Source organism: Ostrea edulis, chromosome 8 (genome assembly GCF_947568905.1).
Source record: "Ostrea edulis chromosome 8, xbOstEdul1.1, whole genome shotgun sequence".
Lineage (NCBI taxonomy): Eukaryota > Metazoa > Mollusca > Bivalvia > Ostreida > Ostreidae > Ostrea > Ostrea edulis.
The window spans coordinates 21,730,489-21,749,131 of NC_079171.1; the positions used below are offsets into that span (position 1 = coordinate 21,730,489).

Sequence of the window (18,643 nt, forward strand, 5' to 3'; positions counted from 1 at the left end):
TTTCAATGGTGCGGAAACTGTGCAGGGACTATGCGCAAACTTAAGAAAACAAATGGATTACGCAAGGTTTCAGTTACTGAGCTGAATAAAACAATCGTTAAAATATATCATCAAATCATGGTCAAGTCATGGTTCATAGGGTCATGAAGAGTACCCGGCATGGGATCGGGACAGTAGAGAGAACAAGACATTTCTTTATTGTTTACATTGTCAACCAAATAACGGCATTTCCTTACACAATGTTCTTCATAATCATCCATTATGTTTTATCAATTTCACTTGATAAAAATGATAGAAAATAATACAAATGACTAAATACGAGACATATTTCAAGCTCTGTAAAATCCAGGAGCTTCCGGAGGCTTCACTCCAGGACCCCGACCACTGGACCCACTGGGGTATTAAGGGGGCCCCAGACCCCCAGACCCATATAAATTGTAGTGCTTAGGGCAGCAGCAGTGAGGAGGGTTCTTTAACGTGTCAACGCACGCCGCTAATCGGGATCTCCATTTGAAGGTCATATTCGAAAGACCCGTGATTTTCAATTCTAAATGCCGAACGTTTGACGAAGGAGCAAACATGCAACGAACAGGTCAAAATTTGTGATACTTCACCTACAGCTGATGGCGTCTCAATATGAGTGAAAAATTCTCGACGGAACGTAAAACACACAATCAAACATCTACCATATGATTTCACCAAAATTATGAAAAAAGTTCATGGAATTGGAATTTATGATACAGAGCGGTCAACGAATATAGCGTATTTACTGCGACAAATAGATACACAGCGAAGATGTTCTTCTTAAGATAAACAGGTTAATTTTAGCTATTTGTTGGAGCATACATTATGAAAATACTCACCAACTTCTACATCTTCTTCCCGTGGATATCTGTGTGGTAATGATTATAGGGATAGTTTTTATTACTTCCTAGATTTTCCTAATTTTACCCTTATAAGAAATGGGCTGCTAAACTGTTTCAAACAGTACGCATTTACCGATGCACAAATGTTTATGCATTCTCCTCCGATTTGTCAATAGATGTTAATAAAAATATTTTGATGCTGTACATACCTATGTAATCATTTTGATTAAATAAGCGTGTGTCTTACGTTCACATATTTCACTCTGTTGATGTATTTATAGTTTATTATCTATTTTATGAGTACATGTAGTATCTTCTCATTATTATTAGCCTTTTCTTCACTTAACTATACCATGATCTATCGGCAAACATACAAATATCATTTTGAATTTAATGAAACAACGTTTAATGCACCACTGCCATCATTTCAGATTATTTTAAGACTCTAAGTTAAAGTCCCTACATGAAGTGACGTTGATTATCTGGCTTATTGCATACACGTTCCTGTAATACAGCAACCTTGCCTTCACATCTTAAAAATCATACCTTGGTCACATTTCCGATCTGATGTCTGCTTCCATCCAGGTTTACACTCTCGTGACGGACAAGAACCTTTCACGTGATCACATTTAGCCTTCCCTTTACAATGTCCACAGCCACGGGTACAGTTAGGGCCGTAGAATCCTTTCTCACAGGCTACAATAATGAGAGTTTTCATTGCATGAAAACTATGGTTTCCATGGTGCGGAGACTATGCGGAAACTTAAGAAAACAAATGGATTACGCAAGGTTTCAGTTACTGAACTGAATAAAAGAATCGTTAAAATACCTGATCAAATCATGGTCAAGTCATGGTTCATGAGATCATGAAGAGTACCCGGCATGGGATCGGGACAGTAGAGACAAGAACAAGACATTTCTTTATTGTTTACGTTGTTAACCAAATAATGGCATTTCCTTACACAACGTTCTTCATAATCACCCATTGTGTTTTATCAATTTCACTTGATAAAAATGATAGAAAATAAAACAAATGACTAAATACGAGACATATTTCGAGCTCTGTAAAATCCAGGAGCTTCCGGGGGCTTCACTCCAGGACCCCGACCACTGGACCCACTGGGGTATCAAGGGGCCCCAGACCCCCTGACCCATAGAAATTGTAGTGCTTACGGTCACAGCGGTGAGGAGGGTTCTTTAACGTGGCAACGCACGCCGCGAATCGGGATCTCCATTTTAAGGTCATATTCGAAAGACCCGTGATTTTCAATTCTAAATGCCGAACGTTTGACGAAGGAGCAAACACGCAACGAACAGGTCTAAATTTGTGATACTTCACCTACAGCTGATGGCGTCTCAATATGAGTGAAAAATTCTCGACGGAACGTAAAACACACAATCAAATATCTACTTTATGATTTCACCAAAATTATGAAAAATGTTCATGCAATTTGGATTTATGATACAGAGCAGTCAACGAATATAGCGTATTTACTGCAACAAATAGATACACAGCGAAGATGTTATTCTTCAGATAAGCAGGTTAATTTTAGCTATTTGTTAGAGCATAATAATATATTATGAAAATATTCACCAACTTCTACATCTTCTTCCCGTGGAGATCTGTGTGGTAATGATTATAGGGATAGTTTTTATTATTTCCTAGATTTTCCTAACTTTACCCTTATAAGAAATAGGCTGCTAAACTGTTTCCAGCAGTACGCATTTACCGATGCACAAATGTTTATGCATTTTCCTCCGATTTGTCAATAGATGTTAATAAAAATATTTTGATGCTGTACATACCTATGTAATCATCTTCATTAAATAAGCGTGTGTCTTACGTTCACATATTTCACTCTGTTGATGTACTTATAGTTTACTATCTATTTTATGAGTACATGTAGTATCTCCTCATTATTATTAGCCTTTTCTTCACTTAACTATACCATGATCCATCGGCAAACATACAAATATCATTTTGAATTTAATGAAACAACGTTTAATGCACCACTGCCATCATTTCAGATTATTTTAAGACTCTAAGTTAAAGTCCCTACATGAAGTGACGTTGATTATCTGGCTTATTGCATACACGTTCCTGTAATACAGCAAGCTTGCCTTCACATCTTAAAAATCATACCTTGGTCACATTTCCGATCTGATGTCTGCTTCCATCCAGGTTTACACTCTCGTGACGGACAAGAACCATTCACGTGATCGCATTTAGCCTTCCCTTTACAATATCCACAGCCACGGATACAGTTAGGGCCATAGAATCCTTTCTCACAAGCTACAATAATGAGAGTTTTCACTGCATGAAAACTATGGTTTCAATGGTGCGGAAACTGTGCGGGGACTATGCATAAACTTAAGAAAACAAATGGATTACGCAAGATTTCAGTTATTGAACTGAATAAAACAATCGTTAAAATACATCATCAAATCATGGTCAAGTCATGGTTCATGAGGTCATAAAGAGTACCCGGCATGGGATCGGGACAGTAGAGACAAGAACAAGACATTTCTTTATTGTTTACATTGTCAACCAAATAATGGCATTTCCTTGCACAACGTTCTTCATAATCATCCATTGTGTTTTATCAATTTCACTTGATAAAAGTGATAGAAAATAAAAAAAAAACCGACTAAATACGAGACATATTTCAAGCTCTGTAAAATCCAGGAGCTTTCGGGGGCTTCATTTCAGGACCCCGACCACTGGACCCACTGGGGTATCAAGGGGCCCCAGACCCCCTGACCCATAGAAATTGTAGTGCTTACGGTCGCAGCGGTGAGGAGGGTTCTTTGACGTGTCAACGCACGCCGCGAATCGGGATCTCCATATTAAGGTCATATTCCAAAGACCCGTGATTTTCAATTATAAATGCCGAACGTTTGACGAAGGAGCAAACACGCAACGAACAGGTCTAAATTTGTGATACTTCACCTACAGCTGATGGCGTCTCAATATGAGTGAATAATTCTCGACGGAACGTAAAACACACAATCAAACATCTACCATATGATTTCACCAAAATTATCAAAAATGTTCATGCAATTTGGATTTATGATACAGAGCAGTCAACGAACATAACGTATTTACTGCGACAAATAGATACACAGTGGAGATGTTCTTCTTAAGGTAAACAGGTTAATTTTAGCTATTTGTTGGAGCATATATTATGAAAATGTTCACCAACTTCTACATCTTCGTCCTGTGGAGATCTGTGTGGTAATGATTATAGGGATATTTTTTATTACTTCCTAGATTTTCCTAATTTTACCCTTATAAGAAATAGGCTGCTAAACTGTTTCAAACAGTACGCATTTACCGATGCACAAATGTTTATGCATTTTCCTCCGATTTGTCAATAGATGTTAATAAAAATATGTTGATGCTGTACATACCTATGTAATCATCTTCATTAAATAATTGTGTGTCTTATGTTCACATATTTCACTCTGTTGATGTATATATAGTGTATTATCTATTTTATGAGTACATGTAGTATCTCCTCATTATTATTACCCTTTTCTTCACTTAACTGTACCATGATCCATCGGCAAACATACAAATATCATTTTGAATTTAATGAAACAACGTTTAATGCACCACTGCCATCATTTGAGATTATTGTAAGACTATAAATTAAAGTCCCTACAGGAAGTGACGTTGATTATCTGGCTTATTGCATACACGTTCCTGTAATACAGCAACCTTGCCTTCACATCTTAAAAATCATACCTTCGTCACATTTCCGATCTGATGTCTGCTTCCATCCAGGTTTACACTCTCGTGACGGACAAGCACCATTCACGTGATCACATTTAGCCTTCTCTTTACAATGTCCACAGCCACGGGTACAGTTAGGGCCGTAGAATCCTTTCTCACAGGCTACAATAATGAGAGTTTTCACTGCATGAAAACTATGGTTTCCATGGTGCGGAGACTATGCGGAAACTTAAGAAAACAAATGGATTACGTAAGGTTTCAGTTATTGAACTGAATAAAAGAATCGTTAAAATATATCATCAAATCATGGTCAAATCACGGTTCATAGGGTCATGAAGAGTACCCGGCATGGGATCGGAACAGTAGAGACAAGAACAAGACATTTCTTTATTGTTTACATTGTCAACCAAATAATGGTATTTCCTTACACAATGTTCTTCATAATCATCCATTGTGTTTTATCAATTTCACTTGATAAAAATGATAGAAAATAATGCAAATGACTAAATACGAGACATATTTCAAGCTCTGTAAAATCCAGGAGCTTCCGGGGGCTTCACTCCAGGACCCCGACTACTGGACCCACTGGGGTATTAAGGGGGCTCCAGACCCCCAGACCCATAGAAATTGTAGTGCTTACGGTCGCAGCGGTGAGGAGGGTTCTTTAACGTGTCAACGCACGCCGCTAATCGGGATCTCCATTTGAAGGTCATATTCTAAAGATCCGTGATTTTCAATTCTAAATAGCGAACGTTTGACGAAGGAGCAAACACGCAACGAACAGGTCTAAATTTGTTATAATTCACCTACAGCTGATGGCGTCTCAATATGAGTGAAAAATTCTCGACGGAACGTAAAACACACAATCAAACATCTACCGTATGATTTCACCAAAATTATGAAAAATGTTCATGCAATTTGGATTTATGATACAGAGCAGTCAACGAATATAGCGTATTTACTGCAACAAATAGATACACAGCGAAGATGTTCTTCTTAACATAAGCAGGTTAATTTTAGCTATTTGTTGGAGCATATATTATGAAAATATTCACCAACTTCTACATCTTCTTCCCGTGGATATCTGTGTGGTAATGATTATAGGGATAGTTTTTATTATTTCCTAGATTTCCTAATTTTACCCTTATAAGAAATAGGCTGCTAAACTGTTTCAAACAGTACGCATTTACCGATGCACAAATGTTTATGCATTTTCCTCCGATTTGTCAATAGATGTTAATAAAAATATGTTGATGCTGTACATACCTATGTAAGCATCTTCATTAAACAATCGTGTGTCTTACGTTCACATATTTCACTCTGTTGATTTATATATAGTGTATTATCTATTTTATGAGTAGTATCTACTTATTATTACTACCCTTTTCTTCACTTAACTATACCATGATCCATCGGCAAACACACAAATATCATTTTGAATTTAATGAAACAACGTTTAATGCACCACTGCCATCATTTGAGATTATTGTAAGACTATAAATTAAAGTCCCTACAGGAAGTGACGTTGATTATCTGTCTTATTGCATACACGTTCCTGTAATACAGCAACCTTGCCTTCACATCTTAAAAATCATACCTTGGTCACATTTCCGATCTGATGTCTGCTTCCATCCAGGTTTACACTCTCGTGACGGACAAGCACCATTCACGTGATCACATTTAGCCTTCCCTTTACAATGTCCACAGCCACGGGTACAGTTAGGGCCGTAGAATCCTTTCTCACAGGCTACAATAATGAGAGTTTTCACTGCATGAAAACTATGGTTTCCATGGTGCGGAGACTATGCGGAAACTTAAGAAAACAAATGGATTACGTAAGGTTTCAGTTATTGAACTGAATAAAAGAATCGTTAAAATATATCATCAAATCATGGTCAAATCACGGTTCATAGGGTCATGAAGAGTACCCGGCATGGGATCGGAACAGTAGAGACAAGAACAAGACATTTCTTTATTGTTTACATTGTCAACCAAATAATGGTATTTCCTTACACAATGTTCTTCATAATCATCCATTGTGTTTTATCAATTTCACTTGATAAAAATGATAGAAAATAATGCAAATGACTAAATACGAGACATATTTCGAGCTCTGTAAAATCCAGGAGCTTCCGGGGGCTTCACTCCAGGACCCCGATTACTGGACCCACTGGGGTATTAAGGGGGCTCCAGACCCCCAGACCCATAGAAATTGTAGTGCTTACGGTCGCAGCGGTGAGGAGGGTTCTTTAACATGTCAACGCACGCCGCGAATCGGGATCTCCATTTGAAGGTCATATTCTAAAGATCCGTGATTTTCAATTCTAAATAGCGAACGTTTGACGAAGGAGCAAACACGCAACGAACAGGTCTAAATTTGTTATAATTCACCTACAGCTGATGGCGTCTCAATATGAGTGAAAAATTCTCGACGGAACGTAAAACACACAATCAAACATCTACTTTATGATTTCACCAAAATTATGAAAAATGTTCATGCAATTTGGATTTATGATACAGAGCAGTCAACGAATATAGCGTATTTACTGCAACAAATAGATACACAGCGAAGATGTTCTTCTTAACATAAGCAGGTTAATTTTAGCTATTTGTTGGAGCATATATTATGAAAATATTCACCAACTTCTACATCTTCTTCCCGTGGATATCTGTGTGGTAATGATTATAGGGATAGTTTTTATTATTTCCTAGATTTCCTAATTTTACCCTTATAAGAAATAGGCTGCTAAACTGTTTCAAACAGTACGCATTTACCGATGCACAAATGTTTATGCATTTTCCTCCGATTTGTCAATAGATGTTAATAAAAATATGTTGATGCTGTACATACCTATGTAAGCATCTTCATTAAACAATCGTGTGTCTTACGTTCACATATTTCACTCTGTTGATTTATATATAGTGTATTATCTATTTTATGAGTAGTATCTACTTATTATTACTACCCTTTTCTTCACTTAACTATACCATGATCCATCGGCAAACACACAAATATCATTTTGAATTTAATGAGACAACGTTTAATGCACCACTGCCATCATTTGAGATTAATTTAAGACTCTAAATTAAAGTCCCTACAGGAAGTGACGTTGATTGTCTGGCTTATTGCATACACGTTCCTGTAATACAGCAACCTTGCCTTCACATCTTATAAATCATACCTTGATCACATTTCCGATCTGATGTCTGCTTCCATCCGGGTTTACACTTTCGTGAAGGACAAGAACCATTCACATGATCACATTTAGCCTTCCGTTTACAATGTCCACAGCCACGAGTACAGTTAGGGCCGTAGAATCCTTTCTCACAGACTACAGTAATGAGAGTTTTATATTATATATTAATTCATCAATGATTTACAAGGGTATCAAGGCAACTACCACCCAATTTCAATTTTACTATTTTCTGTCATTTTTGATAGAGTAAAATCAATAAGATGACGCATATTTTAAGGGTTTTTGAAATAAAAATGTAAGTTCTCCTGATAAGAGCAATAATGAGAGATTTACATTAGATTTTGGTCCATCAATGTCATATTACTTACGTTCACATTTTTCACTCTTTTGATGTATGCATAGTTTATCTATTTGATGAGGATTGAGTATTATCTCCTCTAATTATCATTACTCTTTTCTTCCATCAATTTAAACAACTACCATCCAACTTCTATTATGATTAGCCTTGATGTCAATACATGTACACTGTATTCAGAGAAATACCTCAATATCACTTATCAATTTATTTTAAAATGTTGTTATTATTTTAAGTAAAAGCATTTCAAAAGTAAATGCATGTAATAGTTGAATCATAGCATAAAATCGATTGCAAAATGGCTTGTTCCAGGGTACTACAGTCAATATAGCAATTGTCAACCAGAGCATGACCTCCCCATTGGTACATACTGTTCAAATACATGAAAGAGAACACTCTCCTATATCCTATAAAGAATATAAAACATAGGGTAGGCCAATCAAGAAACCTTGGAAACACCAGAATTGGGATTAAGTTTCTGGGGGTGGTGGTGTAAGCATCACCTGATTACCGGTTACATCCGCCGTGAGTCCAATATCTCGATTGTGATGATGCGAAAAATTCCCTAAATCCAGTTGTTTGTTGTATGTGATTGAACCATCCTTGCCGCTGTAATACGCGAAATCGTAAGTACACTATGAGAGTAATACTCGGTAAAGGAAGTTTAAAGTAATTCATTTTAATTTGGGCATTTCCAAGGAAAATACACTATACACTAGTAAAGTTGTGAGTTTTTCCAAAAACAAAAACCTTCTGAATATCAGTCCTTGTTTGAACGAAAGTGAAATTTGCCTTCCTTCGATTCATCCTTGTAAACATCTTTCATTTTCTGTTGTTTGTTTACACTCTCCATCATTATGGTCAAACTTTGATTTTTATAACAGCATACTTTCCAAAGCTTTCCCATACCAGAGTCCCACAATACGTTGAAAACACATATAAACATTTGTAAAAAGTAAAAAGTAAAAATCAAAACCAAACAATGAACAACTTTTAATATTTACTGCAACTCACATATTCATCCCACAGATTTGAAAAAAAAAGATCACTTGATCAAAAGAAAATATTTATTTTTAATCATATCAAAAATCAATCGTTTGTAGTAATGTACTAAAGTATTTATTTTCTTCGTTCTTCACTGTATTGATTTAATGCAATACCCCCCCCCCCCCTCTCCCTCTCTCTCGTTAACCCGGTACTGTTATATGTGGTAAGTAAATCCTTATTTACGAGAAAGAAGCATTTTTTCATATACAGAATTAACTGACTACGTATAAACCATATTAGTTCAACTACAAACAATGTAGTAAGGGATATATATATATATATATATATATATATATATATATATATATATATATATACATCCAATAATAAAAGTCAAGAAACACAAAACTCGAATAAGATTTCACTGTTAGCACTTTCGGCTAAAGCAAAGCACTAACAGTGAAATGTTAGCCGAAAGCGCTAACAATGAAATGTTATTCGAGTTTTGTGTTTCTTGACTTTTATTATTGGATGTATTTACTGTATGAAATACCGAATTCTTTTTTACAAACTATATATATATATATATATATATATATATATATATATATATATAGATGTTGTGTATATATATACATCTGAATTCGCCCGGCATGCGGAAGGCCGGGGTTCGAATCCCGGCCGCGACAGACCTAAGTCGTTAAAATAGGTAGTGACAGTTCCATCGCCAAACGATCGGCATAAGGTGTGAATGTCACGTGTCCTCGGAGATACTTAACGGTTCTTTTGACTCGATAAATTTCTGTAATAGGTTTTTAACGACGCCTCGCTTCGATGTCCCGACATAAACTTGGAAACCGACATCAATCACCTCATGGCTGCTGTGGCACGGAGGCAGTGCGATGTGTAGGTCTTAATGCACTTTGACGACTTATCGGCCATACATCCTGTGAATGATATTTTTGCGAAAGCCTAAAGTCATCGTCTAGCAGTAGGTACAATTCCGCATCACCGATGACCACGGTGAAGTTGTAGCAGACGATATTTTAAACATACATTTGTAAGACATTGTTTACAGATATACATTTATCAATTATTGATGACAACCCACTGCTTGGAATACAAATAAAACCATAAATACATTTTATGATGTTGATTTCATCTACATGTGTATTGATAGACTTCTGTAGTAAGTGAGTGCGATTGCTAGATATGTATTGCCTTAGTAAAAGTAGTACCGGTTACCTACTTTTAACAAATGTTCATACCCCGTAGTGTATTTATGCAGTGATAAATATGTATTGCTCGTAATAGTGTTATATAGGATAATACAGTTGAAAATGTAAATATATTCTAAATAAACGTAATTGAATGACTTAAAATTGAAAACCTACATATATCACCAGATTAGACGGATTTTGATTTCAGCTTTATCTGTTTTGGATTTTTCTATATGCATTAATCTCATCTTTAAAGTTGGTCGGAGCATACAAGCAGTATGACATGACAAATAGATTTTCGAGATTTCAAAACTGCAAGTACTACTAAACCTCTAAGATTCCATATCTGATTTCCCAGTACATTAAAATAGGATACAAATCTTTAATAATTGGGAAAGTGTTACATGCATATGCAATGGGCATATGTTCTCGATGCCACCCAACTGAATCGATTCTGCAGAGAATGTTCTGTGCACGATTAATTTATAAACCCAGACAGGGTACTGACAATTATGTTGATGATTCAGGTGTTTTGAACGCCTGCTTTGTCTTCTTTGCAGTCGGGAATTTGCTTTTTTTAAATTTACAGTAATACAACATTAGCTATACGCATACACACACTCACGTCTATAAACATTTCTAGAAGAGGGATTAAAATGATATGCAAAAGTTGCACTATAATATGTGGTGATACAAAAAAAAAGACCTATAACTTTGGAACATTGATTTGAAATAATCACTTCCACTTTCGCCATCTTTTCTTCTTCAAATGATTCAATACTATACAATTTGTCTATAAAGGATCATAATTGTTAATATTTAATAAAACATCGTACATCGTTGAAAACAATTAGGATGTGTTATAAAGTTATGGCCATTCTGATGTCATTTTGTTCGTATCGAGATCGAAAAGATGCAGACGGAGTAAGATTTGCGTTACAGCAATTCTAGTAGAGATTAATCAACTATGTAAATATGGAATTATGCAGCCTTCAATATTTACGTCAACATTAGCTTGTAAGATTTCAAATGACAGCACATAACATGTCTTGAAATGATTCTATGTAAGGAGTATATTTCACGATTTCATAAGTACATCAATTATATAGATTATGTGAATACATGTACTATCTATGGGAGAGCTTTGGCCTCACATGTTCAAAATAGGGATATGACCAATATTGAAGACTGATAGAATCCTTCATTAGTACGAGTGTGGGATGGGGAAATTCCACCAAGGGGACAAGATCCGCAGTCTAGGAGGAGGCCTTGCTGAGTTCTAGACAGCGAATTTTGTCCCAGAGGTGGGGTTTCCCTATCCCACACAAGTAGATAATGAAGGATTATTTTTCTCACATTTTACGTACAGTTTAGTGCATAAATTTATGAGCTTTGAGAAAATTTTAAATTATCGAAATCCTCATTTGAACTTCGATGCAAAAACTAATTAGATAGGCAGAAAGAGCATACCCGAAAATGGTTTACAATAGTGTAAACTAAAAAAAAACACCAAGATTATCCACCAGTGCATCAAAATTGGTACCGTATAAGTTTTACATTATGACCCCTGGGTCGAGGCCTCTGCTGGTGGACTGTTAGTCCCCGAGGGTCTCTACAGCCCATTAGCTAAGTACTTCGTTAGTAGCTTGAAAATATGGATGTATATTTAATTGCTGTTATAAAATTTAGAAATTCATTTCAAAATCAAGGATTATCTCCCTCATGCATAGCTCTTATCCTTGGACGAATTTGACTCCACTCTTTTGGTACACTGGTTTTGGCTATAATAGCTCTAAAACTTCATTGTTATTTCGGATTTCAAACATTTCGGTTGAGCATCACTGAAGAGACATTATTTGTCGAAATGCGCATCTGGTGCATCAAAATTAGTACCGTATAAGTTTTACATACATTAAAATTTAAAGATAACAATGCAAACTATTTTTACTTCACCGTGTAACGTAAATCTTCACCATGTAACGTAAATCATAGAAATTATAGGACGTCACAAACAAATGACGTTGCAGCAGTGTGAGACAGAAAAATCTCACATGACTGTCTCATATGAGTAAAGTCGATCCCACACTTGTGATAATGTGAGAAAATTTGATTCTAAACAACGAATAATGATTCCTCGCTGACGATGTGTTTTTTTCTCTGGAAACATTGTAGGCATTGTACATACGCGTGTTGGGATTAAAGTGTGCAAGACTGATTTATGAAAAGTGTAACACTCCCTCAACTTTTTTGTAACGTATTACATACTTGTGTTGCACTTCTCCCCTCTATATCCAGGTTCACATGAGCCTGAACAGGTTCCGCTTATATGATGGCAGGGTTTCCCAAAATGTAAGGTACATAAATGTTATTTTACTTTGATAAAAAATATGTAAAAGGTCTGATTCAAACCTTTTAATTTGTTTTATTTTCTTCTTAATATTTCTTAAACAACTATATTCTTAAATAAAATTGAAATTAGCATCATTTTCTTATACTTTAAATATTTTAGTTCAGAATAAGAAATTCATAACTTCAGTCTAAGAACAAATTATTTGCAATGTTTAAATCAAATCTCTTAGAATTTTTAAGATATACTCTTTTTAGTTAATTAAGGCAGATGGTATACCCCTATCAGATTCAGCAGAACCGACCGTATGGGTTCTTGGGAGGGCACAGTCAGTTAAAGATGTTTTCATTTAATAATTTCTTATCCTACATCCAAAGGTACCCTTGACGCACTCTTAAGTAAAAGATATGTTAGATATATTGATTTGAGTTGAAATACTTATACAGGAAAAGATTATTAGAACACAAAGGGTACCAATGTTATACAATCCCACACCTTATATGACGTACACTATATACGAAAAAAACCTGCGTCTGCTTTGTCTGTTCAGTCATATGTGTGTTGCTCCGTCTGCTTTACGCCAGATTCAGCTAACCTCGCTGTGTAGGCTTTGCACAATTAAGAATAACTGTCACAGCATTTATGTTTCCCCGCCCCCTGTGTATTCATAATGCACATCCATGGCCTCTATATATTCATACGATTTTAAATGATTCCCTGCTTTCAACAATCTGTAATTTTGGCACCGGGAATATTTGGTGTTTTTTTTAAATATATAAAGTAGTTTAGATCTTAGAGCTTTATTAAGTCTCCCAAAATGAGGTTTGGAGACTTGTTGTTTTTGCTCGGTTCTTATTTTTTTCCACTTCTTCTTTCTCGCGCCTAAGACTGTCCGACACTGTTCTCCGTAACCAGTGAATGAAAAGGATATATATTGAAGTATATGATAGGCCACTGTATCTAGATGTGCAGAAATGTTTTTGTTTTCAGATTGAAGGGGGTTAGGGTACATTTTAGAGGGATCAAATGGGGTGGGGTTTAACAAAGAATGTGGAAAAATTTAATTCCAAAACTCAACAGATATAACTTGACAAATATGATAGATAGAGTTCTAGGGTCTTCAGAAATGAGTAGAGAATGACAAGACTTACCCATTAGTATTAAGGTCAAGTGATTCCAGTGACCTTTGACCATGAACATATAAATTGGTATAGCTTTGAAAGCAGTACTAATAGTGACATGGAATCTTCAGAAATGGCAAGATGATGACAGGACCTACAAACTAGTATCAATGTCAAGTGACTTTAGTGACCTTAACCTTTGACCTTAGGATATAAAACTGGTATTACTTATGAAACACGAGACATAGGGTCTTCAGAAATGATGAAAGAGTGATGAGACCTACAAATTGTATCAAGGTCAAGTGACTCCCGTCACCTTGACCATACTAACTCATATAATTTTAGAACTGAAATTGATAGAGACATTGGATCTTCAGAAATGATGAAAGGATGATGATATCTACAAATCAGTATGAATGTCAAGTGACTCCAGTGCCTTGACCTCTGACCTTAGATCATGAATTTAGTATTACTCGATAAAGAGGTGTAATCTTTAGAAATACTATAAGGATGATGGGATCGACAAATCGGTATCAAGGTCAAGTGACCTTGACTTCCAGATCTAAACATACGCATGATATAACGTTAGAACTGAGACTGATAGAGACATGGAATCTTCAGAAATGAAAAAGGGTGTAGTGACCTACAAACTAATATCTCCATTGATCTTGACCTTTGACCTTGATTATAAAAACTTGTGTAAATTTAGAACCAGGACTGATAGAGACATGGATCATCAGAAATGATAAGAAGATGTTGGGACCTACAAACTAGGATGGAAGTCAAGTGACACCAGTTTTACTGAAGAAAAACGGGGATTTTTTTGAAAACTTTCAAATCAAAGCCTTAGTGATAACGATTTCTTTAAATGAAGTAAAAATTGGAATGGATTTTTTCACGGGTGAAAAATAGTAGTACTCAGAAAAAGCCACTTTTATACAGCCAGTACTTCGTTTGGGAGACTTCATAATCGGTAGATTATAATCATGTCTCGTTATTTGTAGCAATTTCATGCAACAAGTGTATAATTTATGCCAGAAACATTTTTGACGTTCATATTTTTCGTGCATTTACCTCAACCGACAAAAATTCACTATTTTCAGCGCAAAACTTATCCGATGTACGATTCCATGTATAATGAAAACTGAATAAGACCAATAATGTGTGGAATATACTTGTAAACTTATGCGCGAGAAATGTAGCTATTTTAGGACTTTGAAATATGTATTTTCTGTTTTGCTGTGTTGTTTACACACTTGTTTTACATTTTGGTCCTTTATATCCAGGTTCACATGATCCAGGGCAGGATCCGTTGATGTTATCACAACGTGTCTTGCCTCCGCAAGGGCCACATCTTTCTGAACAATTTCTACCGTAATAGGAAGACTGGCATCCTGAAGAAATATGAAATGCAATCTATAGAATATAGTTTGATGAAACAAGTTCATAGGCCTTATCCGGCACCTGAGTATTAGTTAAAAGTATCATTAATCCCAAGGGTTATGAAATCTAGAATGAATTTAATGTTATGCATTCATAAGCTAAAATCTAATATTCAGCAGCAGTATAAAACAAGATATGCTCTTTTGAAAATACATAAACGCCCCCGAAAGTATCCATACTGAGGAAAGATTTTACTTAATATACAAGAATGAATGTTTTAGGCTATATTAACAATATATAACTATTTTGCACCTGTCCTAATTTCGAAGCTGTGGGTTTGCGAAATTTACATTTTTGGTACACCTCTTTCTGCTTTTCCTAATTATATATTTAATTTCATACAATTTCATCAAAATTATACATGAAGTATTTCAAATGATAAAGGCAAAATTTTAGCCCCACCCTAAAACCAAAACCCTTACCCCTGGGTTATGAAATTTACAATTTTATGTAAGTACTGTCTGCTTTTCTAGATAAATTATATCTATTTAACTTCAAATCAGTATAAATACCATTACCGGTAATGGTGATAATATTTAAATAATATAGACACAAACAACATTTACGAAGTTTGTACCGCCCTGGAGTGAGAACCTCTACTATGGGGATCGTGAAATGCATACTTTGGCTAGATGACGTCTTTCCATACATGCCTATATATTAAGTTTGTCTTACAGATTTGAGATTTTGGAGAAGAGGTTTTCTAAAAAGTGATCATAATTTGTAGTGTTTATCCCGTCTTTATATCTCTTAAGGTACATGGATCCTAAAATTTACAATATATGTCCCCCATGCCGCTAAAAGGTTTCATGCCAAATTTAAAAAGGATCGGAAGTTATTATTGTATTTGATAATTAATTTATGTTAGTTTTAACTCTAATAAATGCAAAATGTTTCTTCCTATCATTCATAAATCTAAATAAATCATTGATTTTGCAAAATCTGATGACATCAACACATATTTAATCACGATGACCATTTCGGCCCAATCTTTGTACCTTTTGGATTATGAAATATACAATTTTGATAAAGGGATACCTGCTCCGTCTAAATATCGATGTGATTTCAGTATAGTATCCATGGCATTAACGAAAATATTAATAATTTGCATTACAGATGCATATTATATCGCAAGTTTGCCCCCACCCCTGGAGTCAGAACCTCTATCACTGGGATTATGAAATTTACAATTCTGTGGAGAACGTCCTGCTTTACATGACTTTGTATGTAGGTTTTCTTACAAATGTGTGCACATGCGGGAAAGGTTTTTGGACATTTGTCAATTTTGGCAGTTTTAGCCCCATTGCTTAGACTTGGTGGGACATGAGTTTTGAATTATACAATCTAGATTTCCCTCGTCTCAAAGATGTTTCCTACTGAATTTTAAAAATAATTGAAATTGAAGTTATCAGGAAGTTAAAAGTGTTCAACTGTAAACACATGACGGACGTAGACAAGTTGCAATAAATGACTCAGGTGACCACAATAAGCTGGTAATTCGCGACTTGGTGTTTTGAATTTTACCCGCCCCTGAGCATTCTAAGAATGCACTTGTATGTTCTTTTACGTTTTATTCCAGAAGTGTTCATCCATCTAAAACGTTACCTGCAATAGATCAAGTGCTACCCATTTAATATGTACATGAAGCTTACGAGTGAGGGTCCCTTATCGCTCACCGTGACTTAGGACCTCTGTTTATAAGGTCAAATTCCGAAGGAGTGTTTCTACTATTCTCAGAGCATGGCTCACACTCCAAGCAAACGATTAACATCCCTCTCATATGTTACACTGCTACAAAACAATTGCAACTCCAAGTAAAACAAGGAACGTTACCTTTACCTGTAAATCAATGGTTTTGGCAAATATAATACCAGATTAAAACCAAATCAGAAATCGACAAACATTACTGTCTCCTATACAGTCTTTAAGATTTATTGATTGATTGTAAATTGCTTAACCTCGACTCTCTCGAGAACTTTTGATTTATAAGGAGACATCATCATTACTGGTGAAGGGCTACGAATTTTAAGTTTATGCTCGGCGCTTATGGCCTTTGAGCAGGGAGGAATCTTTATCACGCCACACCTGCTGTGACGCGGTGCCTGGATTGTTGCGATCTCCTCTTAAGGACCGCCTCATTTAGTCGCCTCTAACGACAAGCAAGAGGTACCAAGGACCTATTCAAACCCGGATCTCGAATTACGGAATAAAAAAATTATCGAGCGACACTTGTACGTATACAACCAACCAATAATTTTAACATAAATGTGTGATAATGAACAAATGATTGACACACCAATTCAATAACGCTTCTAATTACATGTACATAAAAAAGTATTTCTATTATATGTTTAAAATTACCACGGATGTAAACACACATAATGAACCTGCCAAAAGCTGCGAGAGCTGTTATGTATAATACTGCGCTACATTAATGCATAGGAATTACAACGTTAGAAGAACTTTTTATTTGGTACTATTTCACAATCGGTTCAAGAAAGTTTTTGACGCAAAATGAATGTTTTGTAATATAAACTCAGACCTACACATGAACTGTGAGGACAAAATGTTGAGGAATAAAAGCGTGGATGCATCTTGGATGGACTGTTGGAAAGTTTCTATGAACTGCTAATTTTGGGTCCAAATATTTCTCTGTAAAACACATTCAAGTATTTAAGAGGTATTTGTGTTAAAGGGGTTCTTGAACATATTTGTTTTCTATCAGTACCAGTGTTCGGTATACACACACGCACGCGCACACGCTGTTAATTGTGTGTGTGTGTTCGACCATACACTTCATGAACAGTATGATTTCCATAGTGTGGAACCCGTGTTGAAACGCATAATTTCCGCATAGTATCTGCACTACTGAAACTAGAGGCCACCTGTTACAGGGGACTGTAAATCCAATAATGTCGATAACGTTGTTCCGAAGAAGCAACCGTCGGAAGGCAACATCAGAGTTTTAGCAATGCAGTAATGCTACGTATTTTCCCAGAATTGGGAACAAGTAAATGGTATTTATTATATATGAATGAGTGGTGACGTCTCCATACGCGTGAAATACTCTCAAGAGGGACGTAAAATGATGTTCAATCAATCAATCAACCTAGAAAAGCTTCAGTACTAATTTGAACACGTTAAAATTCACGCCATCTATAGAGGTTGTCATGATATGGAACTCTTTTAAATTCAAGATCACAAAAAATCAATAATTTTGACGTCAGATATTCTGCTCCAGTTTTGATAAGATCATCAAAGATATGCATGTGGTAGATTTAACGAATAAATAGGTTGGTGCCTTCTTGTCAAGTAGTTAATTACACTAATGCGAAGGGAAGATGTGGAAAAAAAAAAACCCCCACCCCACG

General features: G+C 35.7%; 1 protein-coding gene and 1 long non-coding RNA gene across 2 annotated transcripts in view; both read right to left on the reverse strand.

Annotated features, from left to right (window-relative positions):
* Nucleotides 1–1,422: 1,422 nt before the first annotated feature.
* LOC130049465 (uncharacterized) lies at nt 1,423–4,758 on the reverse strand. The gene is made up of 3 exons (XR_008797974.1): nt 4,615–4,758; nt 3,010–3,159; nt 1,423–1,562 (listed from the first exon to the last, which is right to left on the reverse strand). It is a non-coding gene; the product is annotated as an uncharacterized LOC130049465 (long non-coding RNA).
* A 1,382-nt stretch (nt 4,759–6,140) lies between these two features.
* LOC130049630 (multiple epidermal growth factor-like domains protein 10) overlaps nt 6,141–18,643 on the reverse strand; it is a 52,845-nt gene continuing 40,342 nt past the window's right edge. The window contains exons 10-13 of the mRNA XM_056147498.1: nt 15,086–15,223; nt 7,785–7,934; nt 6,200–6,349; nt 6,141–6,157 (exon numbers count right to left, since the gene is read on the reverse strand). Of these exons, the coding sequence (XP_056003473.1) occupies nt 6,141–6,157; nt 6,200–6,349; nt 7,785–7,934; nt 15,086–15,223 (455 nt within the window). The remainder of the gene's footprint in view (nt 6,158–6,199; nt 6,350–7,784; nt 7,935–15,085; nt 15,224–18,643) is intronic.